Source organism: Larimichthys crocea, chromosome XII, assembly GCF_000972845.2.
Source record: "Larimichthys crocea isolate SSNF chromosome XII, L_crocea_2.0, whole genome shotgun sequence".
Classification (NCBI taxonomy): Eukaryota; Metazoa; Chordata; class Actinopteri; family Sciaenidae; genus Larimichthys; species Larimichthys crocea.
The window spans coordinates 18,379,227-18,403,503 of record NC_040022.1 but is presented as its reverse complement, the minus strand read 5'-3'; the positions used below and the strand labels follow the sequence as shown (position 1 = coordinate 18,403,503).

Below are 24,277 nucleotides of genomic sequence, written 5' to 3'. Positions count from 1 at the left end.
CATTCTGCATAATCAGCCGTCATTTTGTGTCTCTTTGTAGTTGTTTTAAATCTTTTTTTGGGGTTCATTTTTATTTGTGATAGTTTTATTGTCATTTCATTGTTTCACTTCTCTTTGTAGTCGCTTAGTATCTGTTTTGCATCTCTTTATGGTAATTTTGTCTCTCTGTATCATCATCTCTTTCAGTGACATTTCGCTGGTGAAGCCCAGAGACGTTGTAGGCTCTGGGTCTTTCCCTGCTAATTCCGCTCAATTTCATGACTATACATAGACTCTTTCAGTACATCCCGATGAGCAGCTTTATATAGATGATTAAAATTATAGGAGCTAACTGTGCTAATAGAGTAACTATTGCCTCAGATTATTGTTACATAAAAGAAATTGAGGAGAAAAAAGAAGAAAGCAGGCAGGAATAAAAACAGAGAACCCATTTTAATGATGTTTGATACAACACATATACATATAAAAAAACAAAAACATAGTTTCTGTTGGAACCACAGCTACACATCAACTGAACTTTATGTTACATGTTATATTATTGTTTGATCAACTCACACCGATAATGACATGGGCACTAAATTAGGCCGATACTTTGATGAAGGCAATTCTACGGATATCAAATCATCACTTAATAAAAACAATGCTTTTAAATGAGTTGTTGAGACCACAAATGAAAATATATATATATATAAAAGATGAAACTATCATCTACAGTACAAAATATGGTACAACATATTTAGGCTTTCAAATCTGTAGCATTTTTTCTCAGTTTTGCTTGATATGTGTGTAAAAGGCTCTTGCACGTTACTGGAGTTGAGGCCAAAAGCAGAATATGAGGCACAGTTATCAAAGACAAGGCAATACAAGTCCAATGTAATGGAAGCATATCAACCTTGCTTGGCCTTTTAAATAACATCATATCATTGTGTATGACTTCCTGTTACTAAGAATGACCTGCTGGGGTTCAGTTCTCACTGTGTTGTTCATAGTACACCCTTTACTGAACACCACTTTATTAATGAAGGTGAACATGTGTATTCACATCACGAAAAGGATGACATGCAGAGAAATAGGAATGAATGAATGAATTTATAGACGACACAGGCAGTAAACGCCACAGCTACATTTCTAATTTCAGCACCCATTTAAGGAAGTGAAGGCAGTGATGAAGACTGTAAGGCTCAATGACAAACTATATGCATGCACACAACATACACACCAGAGCTGAAACGATTAGTTGATCAATCGATTTGTCCACAGACAGGAAATTAATCTGCAACCGTTTTGATATACGATTAATCAGAAGTTATTTTTAAGCCAAAACACAAACACTGGTTTTCTTAGGCTTCTATTAAAGTAAATTGAATATCTTTGGATCTTGGACCTGCTGGTTATACAAATCAAACTATTTGAAAATGTCACCTTGCACTCTGGGAAACAGTATAGACCAAGAAATGGAGAAAAGCACGTAATTAATCGATGAATGAATGAATGAATGAATGAATGAATGAACATCAAACCCTGTGGCTGACAAAAAGGTATTACTCCCATTTATACAGAATAACTGATGCTACTGTCTTAATGTAATGTAATGTAATATGTGTATTTTCTTGAGAAAAATATTTTATAAACAGGCATTACTGTCATTATTAGCAGAGTAGGAAGCACAGCTACAGTAGAAAAAGTTGTACGAGTCAAGAGTTATAAACCGACTAGAGACCGCCTAGAAGCAGATAAACTAAAACGATTTGCTACCAGAAAAGCAGGTTTGACCTTCTCTGTTCACGTGTTGCAGTTGTCTTATGCTTCTGCACAGCTGCTCAGTTTTTTCAATCTTAGTCTATAATAAACTGAAAATGGAAGTGTCCAGATAAGTGATGAAAACTGAGAGATAAAGAAATCTGAGGGCAGATCCCTCTGGTCCACTTTTAATCTAGACACACACACACAGACACACACAGACACACACACGTACTTCTCATTCTGGGTGTTACATTACAATCTCAGCTTCCTCTTTACTCCATGTCCCAGTGACTCTCTTTAGCTCAGTGGTAAAAAAGAGGTGGAGGAAAAAAAAAAGAGCCCAGGCAGGGACAAAAACTTTCCATACAGTCACATAACCACTGTACCAAAATCACAACTCATTCCAACACTTCAGCTGTGTGACATTCAAGACCATAGCGATCATTTTTCTCACTGACACAGAAACTCTTTGTTGCTGCACTCAGGTCATAAACGGATAATTGACCTTATTTTATGTAGGTTTCCAGTAAGTTAACTGTCCTGTCACTTACTCAAATCAACTTAGCCTATTGAGTATGTTTGCATTCTACAAATGAGGCTACACACACACACACACACACACACTCACACACTCACACATAAAAATTGAGGGCTACATAATTATGCCGTTACATAATGGTAACTGAGCTTTGCAGACAAAAGCATAATGTACCAAAAGGAGAAACCATGCAACACATCTACTCAAAATGAAGGGACTGTAAATAAATCACCTCATTAAATCCATAACACACTTAAATAAAATCACTGATTCAGTCAAAATCTTTTGATTCTGATTATACAGAATAAAACCTTTTTGTCTCGTGTTGATGAGTGGACATTAACCTCAAAGCCAAATGTTTTGTACCTGCGACTCTTTTTGCTCAACCAAGCCGTTCCTCAGTCTTACTGAGGGAAAGACAGACAGGAAGCATGTTGACAAAGACGTGTAGTGTAAAGTCGACACAGTCTATAATCTGGATTGTTTCCGTCATTTGGCTGGCACTGCTGCTACATGTTCCTGGGGTTATTGTAGGACATGGACAGTGGTGGTGCACTGGGGTGAATGGTGGTGGTAGGGGAGCTGATTTCTGCTGGGTAAGGCAACAGACCCTTCTGGTTGTTGTCATGAAGCTTGCGGACAACAATGCGGCAGAAGTCCTCATTGTATTGGGGACAGTTGTCCAGGAGCTGACGGACCTTGGCAGTGCGCGTGGGCTGGTTTATGACCAGTTCGTAATCTTCCCGCATCAGCATGGAGCGGGCCAGCAGTGCGTCCAAGCTCTGGTTCAGACAGGCCTCTGTCATCTGCAAGACGATGTCCTCACGCCGTGTTGCGATCCACTGGGCGATTGGACCTTGTGAAGGAGGGGAGTGCATCAAGGGAGGAGAGTGCCGCAAGGGAGGAGAATAATCTGCTGTAAGGGAGGAGGGAGAGGAGTGAGTTATTCAAGAATTGTATTACTATCGTCACAAATTTCATCTATTATGCTTTAACTGCTAATACCTTGCTGCTGAGGCTGTGGCTTCAGGGACATGTTATCCTCCCGTGTCTCGTATCCCGACTTGTTCAAATCATTAATTGGCCTGGCACTCTGGTATTTGTTGAAATTCATGTCCAGATTATGAGCTAAGAATAAATAAACCAAGAACAATATGCTTAAGACCTGGTGTGCAGTTGTGTAAGCTTACTGAAAGCTGCAGCTCACAGCAGCATAGCCACTCACTCAATGATACCAATACAAAAAAATACTAGCTCTGTTGTAATTACCCTTTGACTGTGAAACATCTGATGGGGTGCTCATGAGTTGGCCTGGTAGAGACATGTCCGTGTCCTGGGAGGAGCAAGAGCCTGAGCCTGAGTTGGAGCTCTCCTGTGGCAGAACAAACAGCAACATCTTAATGACATCTTCACACAGACATTAAAGACATAATGCCAAAACCAGATGAGCTTTAAATGTAGAAGTGAATCATCAAAGATCTTTTCTGCAAGACATTTCTGGTACTGACCGGCCAAGGGCATGGCTTCAGTATGTTCAGAGATTCTTCGTCACTCCTCTTCTGACATGCTGACTGGGCTGCACAACATCCTGATCTCTCCATTAGCTGTGGAGGAAGAAGGAAGAAGAGCGAAATGAGTCATGCTGACAGGATTAGCAGGGAGCAATACAATTCTAAGAATGTGTTCAAATCAAACATGACAAGGCTGTAAAATTGTGACAAGACAAAACTGTAAAAATGACTCCACACAGCAGAGAAAGGAACCTGTTCTTTATAAAGAACAAAACTAACTTATGTCAAACAGCCTGTGGAGCCATTTCATTAAGTGTTTTTTTATATGTCTGACCACAAAGTTAAATATTCACATGACTAGTTCCTCCATTTTCTCCTGGTTAAAGCTTTGCTACCCTCGGGATTTACTCGTACTGAAGAGTCCTCCTGTAAATCTGAATTCAAAAGCTATGCATTGAAAAACCACTTACAGTATATCCCAGTTTTTATAATATATTATTACATTATTTAGTTCTTGTTTATATAGTTATTAGGGGTTCAATATATACAATAAAAAAAAAACACACACACACACACACACACTACTGACTGAAAAGAGGAAGGATATTTTAAGGGGAAATTATGAAGTAAACTTTTTTGACCCGTCATCTTCAGTTACACAACTTACAATTCAAAAGTTTTCCAAATTACACAAACACTTATTGGATATTGCATTGAACAGTGTATCCCCGTGTTCAGCAGGAGGGAGATTCCTTTACACATCTAAACTATTATTAGACTATTATTCCCCAACACCAGTGAGACATGATGAAAATGATGAAAAAAAACAACACAGGTCTTTAGATTTACTTTTGAATAATCATGTTTTAAATGGGGGGGTGCCCAGAAAATGTATATTCTGTTTCCTACAGTCCAGTTTCTGTTGAGTAAAAGGGAACACCGACAGAATGAGAGAGAGACGGGATGTCGATTAGCTCAGTTGAAGGAGCATCCACCCCATGTACGAAGGCTCAGTAGCAGCCCAGGGTTCGAATCCAACCTGCGGCCCTTTGCTGCATGTCGTTCCTGTCTCTCTCTCCCCACATTCCTGTCACTCTTCAGCTGTCTCCGTCAAACATGAAGCTCATGTTTGGCTTCCAGGAGCCGACCATGGACCAAAATGTCCCCAGTTTGATTTGATTTCAGGTGGGGACCCTGGACCTCCCTTAATGTCCTGTCATGGCATTAATGCCCTAAAATACTTAAAGAAAGAGAGAGAGACTCCTGACTGACCTTTGACCGCTTAATCTCCAACACAGCCTCCAGGAAGTCAATCTCGTCAAAGTTTCTCACCATGGGCTCCAGCTCAATCAAACACTCTGAAACAGCAGTAAACACGTCACATATTTACTCACGTATTACACAGTGAAATCTACAAACAATGTAGGACAAAACTATTTTAACTGATTTGTGGTCAGGAAGTGGTCAGAGACTTTTTTATATATATAATAAAATGGAAATCTACTGAACTGTTAGACCTCTTTACGGTTTCAGCAGTGTTCAGTCACTATAAGAGAAAATGATGACACATAAATCTTTGTTTTTCCGTTAAATATGCTGTGTAATGTGACTGTAATGCTGTGACTGCAGTTTGTATGAGTGCGTCAGCGAGATAACATGAAAGAAAGAAGATGCAATTTCTTTTGTCCTTAACTTCCCAAAGATTACTGTCTAAACACACCAGAAAATAGTTAGTGTAATGTTTTGTGTCTTAATGGAAAACAACATTAAGTTCCCAACCTGATGATAAAAAATATTTTGAATTAATATGTAGTTTAATTTAAGAGGAGTAGATAAAGGTGGCATGCAACTCTTAAGACAGAACCTGATTTTGATTAAATGTATATTATAGTACCATTTTATTATAGTACCTTTTTATTTAATCTAAAATACATTATCGTCATTTCATCAAAGCTTACAATATAAAGTTATGTCTTCAGCCCAGCTTCATTTGACTGTATTGAGAAAGACAGAGAAACACATGGTGTTTCAGTGAAGACAGCAGAGAAAGTTTCAATAACGTGACAGGAAGCTAATAGTCACTGCTCAGCCAGGGTAAAAATTTAGCACTGACCAGGAGGATTTGTCTATTACACAACATGAAGAGCGGAATCAGCCTAAACTGTGAAAAAAGGTCAAACCAATAATCCTTTGTGGGGGTGGAAGAAAACTAATTCCTGGGGTTTCAGTTATTTGTGTGAGCTTACTGAGGAAGGAAGGGCGTTCGTCAGGGTTAGAGGTCCAACCGCAGGTCATTAAACTGATGAGGGTTTCTCTGCTGGGGATGTCAGCGGGCAGACTGTCCAGACTTGTGTCGGGACGTATCCCGCGCAGCACACTGAACATGATTTGCATGGGGTTGGTCACCTCTGACAGCACAAATACACACACACACACACACACACACACACACACACACACACACACACACACACACACACACACACACACACACACACACACACACACACACACACATCAATGGTTAATCTGTTAGCACCTGGAAAGATCAAACTCAAAGAAAACAACAATAGTGTTTATGATGTTGTGTTACCTTCAAATGGAATCTGCCTGGACAGCACTTCCCACATAATGATGGCATAGCTAGAAATATAAATGAGAGAGACAGAAGGGGAAATTAGAGTTACAATCTTTTCTTTGGATTGGTATTCCCCTTCAGAGCTGAGGGGCTTTCTACGAGAAGCTAACCAGACAGGCTGCTTTGAGGAAGAGGTTGATATGGGCCACAGTATTCAGCCACAGAGGAACGTGGATATCCTGCACTTTATTTTTTACTCCTTTTGCAATAGTCACCACTCCCTCTCACTCTCACAGATTCTTAAAGTCAGAACATTTTCCTGGAACGACTGACAGATTTAGCCTTTGGCACAGATACCCATTTTAGTATGCGATCAATCCAGCCTCAGGCTGACACACTGTCTCACTTTGCCACACAGGAAAACCTAATTTCCTTGTCATGTTAATAGAGCTTGACTAATATTTACACAAGTTTAAAAAGTGCAATGTCATCAAGAGTTTATCCATTCACAAAATCTGCCCTATAATCTGATCACTGCCCATCATGAACAAAAAACATGTTTAGACGAAACAGATTCATGGAGGAGGTACTTACTGATTTCTGTTTTTTTGTCCAACATATTTCTAGTTCATAGTTATTGAGTTGTGGTGTCTCACCTGTACATATCGTGTTTCACATCAGCCCGACGGCTCTTGGACGCTTCGTACTTCTCAGGAGGCATGTAGATCACTGTGCCCCCCATCTCTGTGGGTTTGGACCCTGAGCCTTTACTGACGGACAGCTGCCGCCACTTTGAAAGACCGAAGTCTGCAATCTAACAGAAACATAATTTGTGGTCAGAAATTTAGAACATTATAAGTGCTATCTGAATTCCAGACATATTTTCTTTTACTTTGATCAGCCTTTTATTTTATTAATTGAAGGCAACAAAAGAACATTAGCTACACTGTTTATTAGAGTGGCAGCTGTTATGAATTACTTTCATTAGCACAAAGTGCTTTTGAAGCAGAACCTTTTTCTACATGGTGAAGTAAACTTTTAAAAGAAACAATATTTAGGGCTGCAACCATTATAGCATTACGATTTCCCAGGGGGGCATCTTCAGTCTTCTTTTATCAGACCAGGAGTCAAACTACCAGAAATATTCAGTTTAGTATCATGTTTGACTATGAAAGCAGCAAATCCTTATTTCTGGAATTTAGTTAGAAAAATTGCTAAAATTATTATTAAAATAGTCGGTGTCAATAAATCAAGTAATCGTTCCATCTCTAATAATTATAATCAAGTTTTAAAAATCTAATAAACAAGTTGTGTGCTCATTCACATGACCAACAGAAAGTGTAACTGTACAGCAACAGTTCATGTGATAACCTGTCACCACGTACACACCCACGCAAACACACAGAGTAATTATGAAAGCGGCAGTAGTCAACCGCTCTCAAATGTTTGTTTCCTTCTGTCACACATACAGTTCATCCTCACTGACTCGCATACCTTCACATGAAATTCACCATCCAGCAGTATGTTCTGTGTCTTTAGATCATGATGCAAGAGGGGTGGGTTCATGTTGTGAAGGAAGTTAACCCCCAAAGCGATCTCATACAGAATCCTCAGGCGCAAGGGCCAGGCAAGCTCAGGGTACATGTCTTTCTGTGGAAAATATCATTAAATCATATTCAGAGAAGTGCAGAAGCAGAGGACGTGTTAGGCTACACTTTGTAAAAAGGTGAAGGACATTACTACACTATGACAAGTGGGACTTTCCCCCAACTACATTTGTCTGCTTCTCTCATGGCTGGACTTTTCTTCTTCAGCTTGTTTCAGAATACCATCAAAGACTGTGAATACACCCCAGTTTCACTTTAGCTTGCTGTCTCACAGGCAGTAACACCATGGCATGCGTTGGCATGATGAGTGAGCCATAAAAGGGACAATGCTCGAGATAGAGCAGCTTGTCAAAACAAAGACTCTTTTTCACTTCAACCTTTTTGGCAGCAAAACTGCCAAAACAAGAACTGGAGAATATTTAAGGTGTTCTCTATACATTTATGACTGTGTCATATGACTGAAAGCAAAATAAAAACACATCAAACTACTTTTTCTTTCTCTTTAGTTCCATATTATTTCCTTTCCTGACTGAAAGAGTAAAATAAATGCTTCACAGCCAAGGAAAGCTACTGTCTTCACAATTCTTAATTCACACTAATTCTTTCTGTACTGTGAATCTTGATAGTAGGACTAAATCCGTTTCTATGAAGTTACTTGATGATGCCATATAGCTACCTCGTGGAGCAACAGGTCCAGAGAGCCATTGCTCATAAACTCTGTAACGATGCAGAAGAACTCGGGCTCGTTGCAGATGCCAAAGATCTGGATGATGTAGTTGAATCTGGCTTTGTGGAGCACCTCTGCCTCCTTCAGCAGGCAGTTCCTCTCTCTAAAACACAGCCGGTGATACACAGTCAGCCTTTTAATCTCAGACAAAGTGCCAGGAATGTCAGAACAGTGACGGCATTTATTGTATTATTTAGCGCACAGAGTTACGGGAAGAATTCCAAAGGAAGCGTTGGAGGTTGACTGTCATCAGGGTGGGGCGATACGGTTGCAATCATTATCACATTATCTGGATCATTCAAGTTATTCTTTTGTATAATTATATATCAGACATATGCCAGATCATGTGACCAAAGTGATTAACACTTTTTCCAACTCATTCGAGTTAGAAGTTAGTGAATTTGTGCAGCTCAGCTTTAAATGTGTGAATACGAGTTTCTCTTGAACCTCGACTACAGGACAGCAGAGTGATCGTGGCATCTAAAAGCAAACCTGACAGCTGGGCAAAGACAAAGCAGTGATGCAACGTCCTGCAGGACATCAATAGCATTATTATCGCCCGATGGATCGCCAGCGAGATAACTTAGAAATCCTGTATAACCGGTGTGTCAGTCAAAACTGCTTTTCCAACTGTGAAACGTCCTGCTCATTTAATATCCCAGTCACAATTCTTGTCTTTATCATACATGTTGTTGATATGGCAATATCAATATCAGCCACTCTGTTTGTCTGCTGTTGCAGTACCAAGAATTATTATATTTTTGTTAATTATTTAGTGCAGGTTTAAAAGTGCAGCATGTTTCTTTTTCTCCACATGAACTGCAGACACAAACCTTGCAGCTGCAATAAATCACCTGGGACACTAGAATGAATATATCTGACTCATATGACACTAATTCAAGTCTAGATTGTCGAAAACTGGAATAACAACAACAATATCTCCATGTCAAGCAGTTAAACAAACAGTGTGCATGGCCTAAATGAGCACAGGAGGTGATCACGTCCACACAGGCTACCTTTCTCCAACAGGACTGTCGAGTTTCAGGCACTTGATGGCCACGGTGGTCCTCCAGTCGCAGTGCTGCGCCTTGAACACGGTGCCGAAGCCCCCTCTGCTCAGGTAGTACAGGTCTGTGAGCTTCTGGTAGGGGATCACCGGCAAGGTGCTGGTCAGGCTGCCAATGTTCATACAGCCCATAGCCGCGGACGGCTCCATAGCAGTTAGTGAGCCTTTTACGGGAAGTCTCTGAGGATTTATCACCCGCTAAGTCATGCACTAAAAGCAGAACTGCCCCTTTTGGTGAACGCAATGAGGAAGCGCTCTCACATGTATGCCATCATGTCGCTGGCTGCTAGCAGGCTAAGCTAACGTTAACCGAGCGGAGGAGGACGGCTGAAAAAAAACAAAACAAACAAACGTTAAACGGTTAAACGGAAAATACCGTGCACCCAGCGACTGAAAAATAAACGTATGCGCTTTCACAGCCTCGTTTATTCATGATACGCTGCCAGCCGTCACACGCTGTCATTTAGGCAGGTGGGTTTGTTGTTGCTCATGACAACACGCTTTCCGGGTTTTCGAGAGATGCGTTCAAAGACCTGATCTGTCGACGTGAACCGTGTGTCACTGCACTGACATAATCTGTTTTTATTTCATTACAAATAAGGGGAAAGTCCAAATATTATGGTACCGTAGGGGTGTTTGTACAGTTCCATTGTTGAAGATTTAAATTCACATGTTTGTTTCAGTTTCGTTGTAATACAGACCACATCCGAGCCTGAACTCAACGCTGGACAACAAGGGATTTTTTTTAACATGTTGGAATTTCCCAAGCGTGGGACTTTCCTCCATCATGTTGATGCAATGCGTGTGAAAAAAAAAAGAAAAGTAAAACTTATGTCGTGTGAAGATTAATTAAGCCTCACATGTCCACTATTAACAATGGCAACAAACAAAACAAAACAAAAACAGAGAGTAGAAAACATAAACACACAAAACACATTGTGTAGAAAAGTCTACTAAAAAATAAAATAAAAAAAGAGATTAAATATGTATCACTAAGAGCAATCCATAAAGTTATTATACTCTTTAGTGTGTTGTCAACTTGCTATTCTCTTCTGATCACTACAATTTTATAATACAGATCAGACTGAACATGTTATTTCCAATCATAAATAGTGCTGCATGTTCACAGGGTTCATGTTTACATTATGACGTTTTGTAGGTTAGCTGCTGCTTCTGTTTACTCTAAACGGGATGAGCTCGTCCTGTCCACACACTGAAGCACATGACTCACTGAAACACGTTTGTGTTGTCACATTGCAATCTGAAACCCCACGTGAAACAGAGAGAGTTCACAAATCAGTCACCACGTTATGACTGCTGTTTACGTGGAGTTTACACAACTTGTCCTATGTTTCTGATGATCAAGCAGGATTATCAATAAGACAGCCCCTGCACAGCTCAGGCGAAACTTGAGATAATTTGCTCTGAGCTGGTGTAGGCAGGCTGCTACACTCTGTGTGTTCATGTGTGTTTGAATTGGCTTGTTTTTGGTATCAAAAGTTCGCCAGGAACACCACAGATGGCTGCCCCCTTTGTTCCATTCCCACTCCCAGCAGACTGGACTGGAGTGAGCAGTTCCCAGGCCAGGAGGGGATCTCCTATACATACTGCCTCGTCCATCGAGCCCTCACCTCCAGAGAGTATTTCCCAGGTGAGAGGAGTTGGACCCCGGGATGCTGCAGTTGATGCTCCCACCGCACATGACTCCTGGAGTAGACCCAAAGAAAGCCTATTGGATGGGTCATCCACACTGCTGGAGGGTGAGGGGAACCTCAAGGATAGCCGGGTAGAGAGACCCATCATCCCGATACTGCTGGGCTATGAGATCCTGGAGGAGAGGTCAAAGTTCACGGTATGGAAGTCTGCGGCCAACTCAGAGCTCACACTGACAAACCTGAGTGATATTTTGTATTTTTCCAAATAAAAGCTTTTCAGATGTATACTAACATAGAGTTTAAAGACACGTTGACTTTGTCTCTTAGTGTGCGTCATGTCATAATGCCATCTTATGACTTCCACTCTTGTAAAGTCTTACATAATGCGTGCGTGTTGCAACAGAAGCTGCACTTAAAATTCCCCATTCCAAGGATACTGACGAGTGAGCTGTTGCTCTTTGTATGTGTTTCTGTGTGTATAACTGTCACATTTAACTTGCTAAGACACCCAGACCAGCTCTTATAGGTGCACTGTACAGATGCTACCTGATGTTATGGCTCATTTGTTGTGCTTGCATTGGCTTCTGTGGTATAGGTTTATAAGATTCTGGTGACGGGAGGTCGAGGAGACAGCTGGGTGATCTTCAGAAGATACACCGACTTCTGCAGGCTCAGTGACAAGGTGAGATCCAAGTAAGCTACTGTTTGAAATCAGTCAACACCAGTAAAATGTAGTGCTATGGCACATAGAGAGCGGTTTGTCAGTTTTTTTTCATGATAATGCTAATATGTCTTTATTTGAAACATAAAAGGATCTTGAGAGGCAAAATTCTCAATTTTTGGGTCAACGCACAGTGTTAGAGGCCTGGTCTGAAACTGTCTTTGTTCAGGGACAGATCTGCAGGATTATATAGTCTGCTTTTCTGTTTTCTCGCCCGTTTGTTCTTCACTTTTCTGCAGCTTAAAGAGCTGTTTCCCAGCATTGGTCTAGCTCTGCCTCCTAAGCACTGGTTCAAAAACAACTATGATGAAGGGTTTTTAGAAGAGAGGCAGATCGGGCTGCAAACGTTTCTGCAGAACTTGTCATTACACAGAGACATCATCAGCAGGTTCGTGTTGCGGCGATAGAGAACTGAGTTCTTCAGAGATCATACTCAGCCTAGTTTGATTTGAATTTTTGAATCTGTTTTCTCCTCAGTGAAGCTGTCAAACACTTTCTGTGTTTGGCTGAACCGCTGAGTCCATTTGACAGTCTAGAGGAAAGTAGGGTGAGGTCACTTTCTTCACAAAAATACAATACCAATGGCCAAATGTCAAAACTATAGTTGGTAATCTGTTGGTTATGACTACAGGCTTTTTGTGAGACTCTGGAGGATACTAACCACCGTCTGCAGAGGGAACTCGTGGAAAGTCAGAGTGAAGTTGAGGCTTTGAAGAAGACCCTGGAGGAGAAGGAAAACCACATCAGCCTCTTGATGAAGAAAGTCAAGTAAAGATGTGACTTATGCACAGAAATAATAGAGGCATTATATGCAATGTGCACTGTATTGAAATGGTTTCCTCTTACACAGACACATGTTACTTTCTTCTGAGAGCTTTGATGGTTCTTGTCAGCTAACATCACCGATAACCACAGACAGACAGAGAGAAGGAGACTCAGATGTGACAGATGGATTCAAGCAACAACACAAAGATGAAAATGAAGGCAGAGGATACTCTGTAACTGAGGTTGACAAAGTGTTGACAAGGTAAACAATCTATTCCTCCCATATTTACTCTGTATGTTACAGTTACAAGAGTCGAAAGTTTCATCCTTAGTTTTCCAATCTTAAAGTGGCATTAAATCATTCATGGGAAGGCCAGAGTTTTATTTTTATTTCATAGCTACTAAAAAGTTAAATGTTTATTATCTGTGTTGGTGTTAATAATATTTTTTTTTTACCTTTGCTTTACTTTTTTGTCTTGAGGTGACGGTCTGATTTCCTGATAAAAGGTCATGAAGCTTACTGGAGTACAGTGGTCATCAGTGATTCAAGTCACAAAGTAAAAAAACAAACAATCCACAGACAATCCACCATGACACATTTTCTGACTCTGCTCTGAATCATCTGAAGACACAGAAGCACAAGTTCAGTGACAATATGTACAATCATGGAGAATAATGGACAGACACACTTCTTTCTACTGTAAAACATGGCAGACTTTGATTTTCTGTATCTTCCTTATTTGCAAGTGTCCAGTGGTGGGTGTAACTAAGTACAATTACTGAAATACTGTTCTCAAACTTGAGTATTTCCATTTTATGAAATGTTATACTTAACTACTCTACTACATCTCAAAGGCAGATAATGTACTCTTCACTCGACTACATTTGTCTGACAGATTACGTGTTCCTTAAGAACATTCTCCTTCTTCTTAGGCTAAATCTTTTAAACCAGTCTTGAATTCATTAAAATGCACTGTCGCAAAGCTGAGCTCATGAAAAGTTTACTCACAGGATGAGCATATACATAACATAACATATAATGCTCTTCTCTAATATGATAAACTACAACAACAGTATATAAAGTAGGTAAAATTAGCTCAAACTTAAACTCAAAACTTAAACATCCACAGCAGTAATATTTATCAAAATACAAAAAAACATATATGTCTTCTTCCACTACAGCCAGTGTCAATGTGTGTGTGATTTATTTTCTGATACTGTGAGTAAATCAACCATAAATACCTCAAGATATCCAGGTTTGTATTCACATAAAGGACTTGTGTATTATGTTGCTTTAAAAAGGGAAGAATCTGCTCCTTTTCTTCAATGTAAATACAAGCCTTGCTATTCATAATGTACAGAGGTGATGTGTTTTCTTTGAAGCTGAAGTCAGATTTGACCAGAGGGTGGCAGTGTATTAAAAGTTTCCAAAGGTAAAACCACTGTACATGAATCACGGGGACATTGGGAACTCGATGTTCTGTTCTTGTTACAAAGGCATCTCTCCAAACCTTGAACACAGTGCTCCTTGATAACGAGCTTAGATGATGATTTTATTTCATGAAGTGAATAGCAGTTTCTCAATCAATGAGTAAAATGTGTGTGTTTGTCAGAGCTTCAGTCCCATCCAAGTGAACCCTCATTCATAAAAGCCTCATCGTCAGGCTGAAAGGCCATTTTGTTTCCCTTCATTCAGTCTTTCTGAATCAGTGCACAGATCACAGGTGATTCAGACTCCATTCATGCTGCTTCACTGAATGCATTTGTGCATCACTGTATTTGTATTGTGCAAAGAAAGCTTTCAAAATGAACAAAACTTACAGCGTTAAAGAAGAGGAGTCATGGAAAATTACTATTTCAGGTTTCAAAGCCATTTTGAAAAATCTCATTGGCTAATAAACTAATGGCTTCACTTATGGTACCTAGCTAACTAGTGAAGTATTCTTTTGAGATGAACAGGACCTAGATTAGAAGCATTTGATCACTGCATACATTGATTTATATACTGTATGTGTAAATGTAAACATTTTGGCAAAGCAACCAAAGTTGCTGATACCACTAGTGTTTTGAAGATGAAGATTTGAACCTCACAATATTTTTCTCCGATGATGACAGAGACTGGCAACTTGACTTAGACACCAATCTCTCGTGACTTCACAAGGCCAAAGATGAAATATTATAGGAAAGATGCAAACAGCAGGCAGACTTGGACACAAGGTTTAGGGCTTAGACTTGACTTGTGACAATAACGTTGTCCCATGTAACAGCATCATACTTTAGTTGTTAGTTGTTGTCTAGTGTTGTTAGTTAATATATTATAACATGTACATACATTTGGGAGACACAGCAGGACACAGCATCTTGTTTGTGTTTAATTGTGATAGTGGAGCCACCTTTTTACTCTAGTAAAATCCTTTTTGTTCACATCTGGATCACAGATGTGAACAAAAGGTCTTTTACTAGAGTAAAATTAAAACGGAAAAAAGGGCCTGAACATATATTAACAGTAAGTAGTGACAGTCTTGATAAAGAACCAGTATGTTCTGCTGTGTAAAGTGAATTCTACACTCACTCAAGGCCAGAAACTCAGTTGTCTGACTTTTATTTATTAGTGCAAGTGGGAAAAGCTAGCATCAAAATGTTTAGAAAGCCATTTAGTCAACATTAGAACAAACGTAAATCAATAAACCATGCCAAGAAACACAAGAACTTCACATACCCTCATGCACAAATGTCAGAATCCCAATTATACAAACAGTTATACAAAAACAAGATACTTTATGAATCCTGTGGGGCATAAAGTTCGAACCATCACTCACAATTCAGTTTAGTCTTGGACTACATTTTTGTCTTCACATCATGAAAAATTCATCACTGGTGTTGTTGCGCAACAGGAGGTTTTGTGGATAGAATACCTTGTCACACTTTGAATCCTTTCTTATGCAGATAAGTAAGACCTCTATATCACAGAAGGCTTCACTATTAATGGTGATAAGTGCATCCATTGTTGTGCTGATGCACATTGTTTTAATTAAGGGGTATGTGATGGAATTTTCTATCCTTAGGCTACACAAGGTCACGTGTGGGCCTTGTGGTCCTCAGCACTATTAGTTGTTTGCCTTTGACTAGGAATACTGGGTGCCAGTCTATCTCAACACTGTGGTGGCCAGGGTCAAAGAGACCTATTGCTGCCTTCCTAGACATAATAGATAGCTGGCCGTTGACAATCTAATCTGCACAAACAGACATCTGTGTCTCCAGACTACAATCCCTCCTGACCTCACCATTAACCTTTGAATTCAGCAATTCTCTACAACAGGGTTAATGTTGTTGAGCCCAGTTTGCATGGTAGGATTAAACCAATGTGAGGCCTTGGGTCAAGAATGACCTCTGGGGCCTCGTTGACCCTCTTGACCTCTCATACCCAAAGATGGGCTTTGTGTGTTTATCATTTCAGTTTATATTCTGCTTTAGTGTCTCTTCTCAAACAAATTTGCAATAAATTATTATAAATGAATGGCCTCACAGTCAATGTGGAGCTTTGGCACCTCTGGGACAGTTGCTCCCTTTGTTCCTAATCCATCCTTGATTTTGCAAAGCTGTTCAGCGTCTTGGTCTTCTCTTGCAGATGCATGTTTAGTAAGTATCTCTGCAACACCAACTGAGAAGTTACCCTTTTACACTGGTCTGTAGTGGTATTTCTTATTTTTTTCTTAATTTAGTCCAATGCAAGCTAGAATTATTTTCAATTTAAAAAGTAATGCCACCGTACCAGCAGAACTAAAAGCATTGTTTCCTTGGTAACCATTAGTGACACGTGACCAGCGGCACCAAAGGAAAAAAAAAAAAGAGGAAAACATTACTCATAATGTTGAGATGGAAGATTTTAGACACTGCAGTAACTCATCTGAAATATACAGCTGTTGTTCTCATTTGCCCAAGGAAAGGTGTCGATGGAGGGATTCAAATTATTTAGCATCAAGTTGTTTTGTATTGTTACAGTCTTTTCTGAATCTTAATAGTAAAATGTCAGTTTAATTGTTGAAAACAATGAATTTATTTATATAGTCATACATAATTAGTGAAATAGTTGGTGGTGTGAGACTTAGTGCCATAAAATGTTACGTACTTTTTGCGGAAGATTGTTCCCTGTGCACAAAGTTACATAGTGCATGAAAAGGTGAAGAGTGAGAATGATAGAAACGCCACCTCATTGACCTCAAGTCAATGTAGCATGAAAATGATTTTAAATCTGTTAATTTATGGTAGAAAAGTTACATAATGTTGATTTCAATTCACAGCTATAACATTTCTGACTCCATAAGTATGTAATAATAACAATAATAATAATAATTGATATTATTAATATTATTATAAGGGGCAGGATATTGATATTAATTAAATACTTTGCAGTTAAACCAGTGGATAATAAATCTTACATTAGTTTATTGCGAAATTTTCCATTCTTCACACATCCCCAAATGCAGTGAAACAAACATAATATTACTCTTGCTGCGGTTTGTGTCAGGTCGAGTCCGTTTCACAGGAGTTATATAAGTACACATGAGAAGATATGGCTGCAGCTACACTCTGTACATCTATTTGTCAGACTCATTCAGAATCTATTATATATATATTATATAATATTTTTACAATGCTTATGTGCGTATGGCTGCCAAAACATAACAAAGTGTAGTGTAACCTAAGAAATGCTGTTGTCAAACTGTTATTATATCAGGCAAGGATCATTTCCTGGAAAAGTATTTCTTCACTCTCTCTGTAAATGTGTGTCCAAATGCATGACAACTGTTACCAGGTGGAGGACACAAGGTGGGAACTCACAAACAATAGAGGCAGAGAGCAGACAGTGAAGCAGTGTTTTGACCCATTTCCCCATGTGTAAGTGCCAAAAACTGCATTTCCTCGAACGGATACTTGAGGCTGGCTCCAAAACGAGTCAATCTCCTTAACCCCACACATTAAAATGTTTGGAACAAAAAACTGTTTCGTTTTTTTCTCTATAGCTATTTTCTCCGTTCATGAGAACTGTGCTGAAGGTGAATTTCTATCATCTCACCTGTTCAAATGATATTAAGGCTTAAAGTTATGCGTAATTAACAAAGCATGGCTGCTTTGACTGAAAGATGGGTGCTGTTACAGATGGCTTGTTTGAGCACCCAGGCGCCATTCAGCCTGCAAACGATTCACTTCTTTGCCCATTTTTAGATTAGCTGGCCACCACACTTTGAGGTACACAACAGCTCATCAGAAACCTGTGGGTGACATCACGCATTGCCCTGCCCACCCATTGTGTGTCCTTATGACTGCTTTAGTAATATTATTACACAGAAATATACAGATGCAGCCATTACATAAATTTCTGCCCTAACACCCCTCTTCCAGTAGCTCACAACAGTGTCAGGGCTTCTACGGCAGAAGGGACAAAAACTCCTGCTGAAAGAAACTCTTCTCTGTTTTAAATTCCTGTATCGCAGACCAGATGGTACTAATATAAAGTATTGAGAGGCTGATCAGTGTCAGCACGTCACATTACTATCATCTGGTTATTATTATCAACCTGTTTGCTGTCAAACTCTATAAAAGATAGATGAGCCATTTGTAATTCATACCTGGAGGAATGAAGCAGATTCTGAATCCTCATGAATCAAACCTCCTGCAACATGATCTCATGTAACTGTACAAGAGCATGTTTCCATTTTAGACAGTAAAACTAATCAATGCAAAAACATTCCAGATGGGTAGTTATCTTTGTAAAGGTCTACTGGGAGGAAACCTTCCATGAAAAGAAAACACAGATTCTTGTATCGCAATTGACTATAAACATAAATAATACTTTTTCATTTAGACAAAGAAGACACAGCTGCCTTTCTTCAAAAACACTTTAAATGTGTGTGTCACTTCAAAGTAACAAATAGTCAAAAGTACAATATTTGTTGTGGAGAGAAAGTCTTAAGATACTTGAAAGATGTTCAATACAAGTAATACAAGTAAAGGTACTTTGATACTATCCCTCACTGCATCTGGGCAGTCAGGTAACTATAGCAACAGGTAGTGATGCTTCAAGCTGCGGTGTGAATTTGTTTACAGATCTGTTTGTAGGTCTTAGAAAGAACAAAGTGAGCTCACCATACTTTCTGTAGAGCACTCCTCATCTCTGCTTGAGGCTAGTGGTTCGAGGGTACATTAGCTGCTACAAGCATTACATCCCTGAAACTGGTTGAATTGCTAAAGTAGGTGCAGGTAAAAAGAAGAATGTCAAACAAAAAAACTATAATCTGGTTCTGCTTCCCCAATTTTTTTTATTCTAGGCTAATGATAACATTATTTTACTGTATTTCTTGGTTATGTTGCCCTTATTCTGGGGTGAACAAACAGGTAATCTTCAGGGATTGTACCCTAAGGGTTCCCTGAAGGCTATATTTAAACATTGTAGGAACGTTCTTTAAAGGTTATTTAGAATCAAAACGTGTAGATAACCTCTAGGAAACATTCCCTAAAGGTTCCTTTAAGGAACCTTTAGGGAATGTTTCCTAAGGCTTACCAGGAGGACCTTTTTGGACCAGGAGATTTCCTGGTTGTGTGTACACAGTATACAAAATCCAATGTTAAAGGATTCTAACAGTTCAAATAAAAGTGCTGATTGTTTAGAGTTGGTGGGAATAGTTGCATACCTAAAGAAAAAGAAAATTAACATCTGAAACTTGCTTTGACTGTGATGGATATCACAATATCATAATACACAGAGATGTGTCTGGTCAGTTTATTGCTCTCTGTACAGAACGTGTTGTAACTTCAGCCTTTGACATAGACGGTGAAGAAGAGTCAGAGTTTCAGTCAAAATATATTTACTAATATATATGAACAATACCATTTACTGTACGCTTCTTGCAGGGGAGAATTAAGAAAAGGTTTGAGGATTGCGTGTGAAAAAACAATTTTGAGGGTCATCACTGTTTTCGTGAGTCTTGAGAAGCCACATGAGAGCAAAGATGAAGGACACTTAGGTTTTGAATAAGAACTAACTACATCTGGAAGATATTACATGTGAAATAGTTGATTAATTCCTTGTTAACAGTGAAGCTGTCACATCAGCATTGCATTAATATTTCAGTCTTGAAATTAATCTTTGAAATTTGGGTTTCTAATGTTACCAGACCCTTTACTGATCCTTACCCTTAACATATTTCAGGAGATTGATGTACACTTAATGAAAGAAGATTTGTTTTTCAAAAATGATATGAGGGAAGAAGAGGTTTTTTAGTTTGGGCAAACTTTCAGCCTCTAACATCCTGAAGACGAGACTCCTATCTAGTTAACCTAAGCTCAGAGTGTGGTGGCTCTGGCTGTCGTCATCTTGACAGTCCTGCCTCTGCCGCCTCCAGCTAATCTAAAAATGGACAAAGACGTAGAGTGTGGGTGAACCTGAGGTGGGCTGAATGAGTACTCAAACAAGCCACCTGTCAATCAAAGCACCCTTGCTGTTAATTATGTGTAACTATAAGCCTTAATAGAATTTAAATGGGTGAGTTATATAGAAATCAGATTTAGTGTCTTGAACGGGGAAATTGTAAACATGTTTATTTCTGCTGTTAAGTTTAATATGGGGGCTTCTGGAGATTGACTTGTTTTGTAGCCAGCCTCAGAGGTTGCTGCTTGTGTATAACTTATTTAAATGTTTTTTTACTATGTGCACAGTTGCATAGTTACCATCCAGCCATTGGTTTTCCGTAACTGCTTATCCTTATCAGGGTCATCAGGAGCTGGAGCCAATCCCAGCTTGCAATGGGCGAGAAGCGAGACGCCAGGTTATCACAGGTGTACATTACTACATATTCTTAAATGCAGAGAGGTTCATACATTAGAATGCAGTGCCTAATTGTATTCTTCTGAAGGGTTTATGAATTCAAATATTTTATTACAGAACATAGTGTTTGTCTAATGCATGTGAAACACACAGTCAGTAGTACAGTATGACTCTTGTGGTCTACAGATGAAGTGCTGAGCTGCCAAGAGCAGCGAACAAAGCAGATGTATGTCCACAGAACATTGCATGTCTCTACATCTCTACACTGAACCACTTCACTTGTGTGCAGCTTCTTTTTTCTTTTTCTTTTTTTCTTTTTTCTTTATTTTCCTTACAAAATCAAAACCAACATGTTACACCATATTGGTCACATATGTATGTATGATACATATGTCTTTGATTTGCTCTGTTAAATTAATTTTCTGATTAGCAGATAGTCAGAGATTTCTCTCTTGAGCTAAAGGGGGATTTTATTTCAAATGGTTACTTTAAGCTTTCCAGGTTGGATCCTTTGATGCTGTACCAACAGGGTTTGATCTACAGATTGGGTTTCTAACCAATTCCAAAGCTAAGTCTTTCTGGCATCAGTGCTTAAGCTTATCCAGAAATGGTGGGATTGTGCTGTAAAGACATCCAGTAGATATCAGCCAAAGACACATGTGTTTAGACAGCTTGTTAAATACCGTGGAAGTAAGAAGCTCACGTACAGGGAAAAATCGACTTTATCAAAATACTGTTTTTGTTCTGCTCTTGTCCATCTGTTACATAATATGTAGTCCCTCTGTGGAAGCGTGTCCCAGAAACAATCAACAATAAACTCTACACTGATGTTTAGAGTGTGGCTGTTGGATGTGTGGAATACTGTGTAACCTCCTTTATAGATAGTTATGTTAACTGATGAAAACTATCCGCCCATCCATTATCTGTAACCACTTATCCTTATCAGGGATCACTGTGGGGCTGGAGCCTATCCCAGTTGGCTTTGGGCAAGAGGCGGGGTACACCCTGGACAAGTCACCAGTTTTTCACATAGAAACAAACAACCACTCACACACATTCAACCAATTAACCTGTTACGTGCACACAGAAATACCCCAGCTGAGGTTCGAACCAAAAACCTTCTTGCTGTGAGGCGACAGTGCTACTGATGAAAACTACAGCAGACAAAAAAATGATTTATAATCCATAAAGAAATACAACTGATTTTATAAAGATGCAGTTTAGCTGTGCAATTACACACGGTGATATGATACAAACAAAAATACCAGTTTTGTAGGTGCCCAGTAAACATAAACCACAAACTGTGTTAATTGAAGTCTTTGATGGGCAATTTAAGGTAATTCAGACTTTTTTGTTGCAATGGACACTGGTGACAGTTGACACTGTAAATGGTGTGTTTACAGTGTCAAGTTGTGTGAAAGCAATGATTAAAAATTAGGCTATTAGATTGTTTTCTCACATTATTTCAATATATTCAGGTTTACTCATCTTTATTGTCTCTTATTCTGATTGATCTGATTGATAAGTAGCCCATATTGATGAGGTGCCTGGAAAATACCATAACACAAATCGCAGTGTCACTGTTATTGACTGATTGATCAGAGGAAGAGGGGACAAAATTGAAGCAGTGCATCTCTGCATGGAGGCGGCCCCCCAAAAAATGGAGCCCAACCCAAAAAAAAAAAAAAAACTGAGTTACTGAGTGACTGTAGTTAGTAACTCATCTCATAATGTTCTCCACAGTGTCTTTATGATACCTGCTCGCACAAAGTAACTTTCTTGCTCTGAGACCCAGTGGTCTGTTGCCAGGGTAACCGTCGTTGACCAAGCATCATCTCGTCACGTGGGGGCAGTGTTTGTCGCTCTGTGTCGGAGGCAGAGGCATCTCTTCAGAGCCAGGAAAGAAACCTGAAGGAGCTAAAGAGAGCCTTTACAGGAGGAGAGGTGCGTGAGGCAGGCAGTCATTGTTTTTTCTTTTTTGTTGTTGTTGCCGCCGATAACACCTGACAGGTCTGGGATTTATTTAATGAACGTGACGTCTGATTTATCAACAGATCTCAAAATCATCATCATCATCAGCAGCAGCAGCAGCAGCAGCATGAGGAAGATCACCGGCAAACACTTGTTGTGCTTCTTTCTGCTCGCCTTCCCGCTGTCCTGGGCAGAAGACACAAAGAAAGATGTGAGGAAGACTGATAATGACACAGGTGAGGATGTTTATGAAAACTTTACATTTTATTTATGCTACGCGCCTCTAAAAAGGCGTTTAAAGGATGCATCATGAACGAAAATTGTGCAGCTTATATAAAGGAACATAATGACCATATCCCATCGTGTCCAGTCAGTATGGGCTGAATACAATAAGCAAATATTTGAAAGGAAAAGACAGATCATATTTTACCCGTGCGCCTTATTGCACATATTTCATTATGTATTTGAAATGATTTTCCTATGGAAAAACCCCCTCACATGTGGTTATAATTACCATTCAGTCCAGAGGAGGTTTTGCAATGAAGCATTTTACAACATATGCAAATATTTATGAATCTGAAAAAAACACCTAAAAATCTTAAAGCATATGGATATGTGGCAGTCTGTCAGCTTCCAGCTGTTGCAACGGTTTGTATAGAGATCACAGCAGGAGTTAGCAGAGATAAAGAATAATAATTTGTAATATGATTTTTTTAAAGAGTTTTGAAGCCGACACAACAATGTTTTAATGATGATGATGATTAATGATTTGTATTACTTTGTTATATATAAAAGGTAACAAGAACACACAAAATACAAGATACATAAATGAAATAATGTATATAAGCACAGATGTAAATTACACAAATCCTTCATCACAGGATCCACACACAGATGTAAATTACACAAATCCTTCATCACAGGATCCACAAAAAAACAAAAACAAAAAAAATCCCTGAAGAAAGCTAAAAAATTAAATAAAATAAATAACTACAAAAAAAAAAGAAGAATCATCCTAATACCATCTGAACAGTTCCAGACTGTAGCAGATTTTTCACCCTGTTTGACTGGCATTAACATTAACTACAGTTGTGAAGTGCAATCTAAAACTTGACTTTTCTTTGATGCTGATGATGGCAAGTCCAGAGAGACGCTCCTGTGACATACAGTAGTGGACCTCAAGTACGTTTTAATAAGCTTTAGCTTGGAAAAACTCCTCTCTGCTTCAGCTACTGTCACTGGAAGGGTCATGGCATCAGTGGAAGTCCATGATGAAGACTCCACATCATCAACCACTATACCTTTGCCAACACCGGTTGGTTTGCCCGTCAATCAACCACGTGAGGTCACGTAGATGACTGAACAGATTTATTTTTTTATTTATTTTCATTTTTCACATTAACCCAATTAATTACAAGTAGGTATATGGGTATATGTTAATTCTAGAAATGAAATACAATTTATATTGAAGCAGTTTGTGTTGTGTGGACTGTCGCCTGGGATCAATCTATCCCTCGCCCCTTCACCTTGCCTCTTCTGGCACACTCATAACCTGTATGACACTCAGCAG

At 39.2% G+C, this 24,277-nt stretch overlaps 3 protein-coding genes across 5 annotated transcripts in view; 2 read left to right on the top strand and 1 right to left on the bottom strand.

Annotated features, from left to right (window-relative positions):
• Positions 1-413: 413 nt before the first annotated feature.
• ripk2 (receptor-interacting serine-threonine kinase 2) lies at positions 414-10,247 on the bottom strand. Of its 2 annotated transcripts, none has more exons than XM_010733323.3 (11): positions 9,721-10,247; positions 8,654-8,807; positions 7,865-8,020; positions 7,027-7,184; positions 6,386-6,435; positions 6,039-6,200; positions 5,065-5,150; positions 3,790-3,885; positions 3,551-3,653; positions 3,287-3,409; positions 414-3,197 (listed from the first exon to the last, which is right to left on the bottom strand). In XM_010733323.3, exons 1-11 carry the CDS (start codon positions 9,918-9,920, stop codon positions 2,791-2,793), a joined length of 1,695 nt encoding a protein of 564 aa, XP_010731625.1. In that variant the 5' UTR covers positions 9,921-10,247; the 3' UTR covers positions 414-2,790. The 2 variants fall into 2 exon arrangements, with proteins under 2 accessions (XP_010731625.1, XP_027141055.1); XM_027285254.1 differs by having other exon boundaries at positions 414-3,194.
• On the top strand, positions 10,104-14,570 carry LOC104920920 (sorting nexin-16). 2 transcript variants are annotated; one of them, XM_027285255.1, is made up of 8 exons: positions 10,104-10,241; positions 11,271-11,622; positions 12,021-12,107; positions 12,386-12,534; positions 12,624-12,693; positions 12,778-12,914; positions 12,997-13,173; positions 13,393-14,569. In XM_027285255.1, exons 2-8 carry the CDS (start codon positions 11,290-11,292, stop codon positions 13,394-13,396), a joined length of 957 nt encoding a protein of 318 aa, XP_027141056.1. In that variant the 5' UTR covers positions 10,104-10,241; positions 11,271-11,289; the 3' UTR covers positions 13,397-14,569. The 2 variants fall into 2 exon arrangements, with proteins under 2 accessions (XP_027141056.1, XP_027141057.1); XM_027285256.1 differs by lacking the exon at positions 10,104-10,241 and having other exon boundaries at positions 10,416-11,622; positions 12,778-12,905; positions 13,393-14,570.
• Positions 14,571-22,521: 7,951 nt separating this feature from the next.
• asip2b (agouti signaling protein, nonagouti homolog (mouse) 2b) overlaps positions 22,522-24,277 on the top strand; it is a 6,317-nt gene continuing 4,561 nt past the window's right edge. Inside the window, exons 1-2 of the mRNA XM_019259011.2 lie at positions 22,522-22,680; positions 22,791-22,943. Of these exons, the coding sequence (XP_019114556.1) occupies positions 22,835-22,943 (109 nt within the window). The 5' untranslated portion in view covers positions 22,522-22,680; positions 22,791-22,834. The remainder of the gene's footprint in view (positions 22,681-22,790; positions 22,944-24,277) is intronic.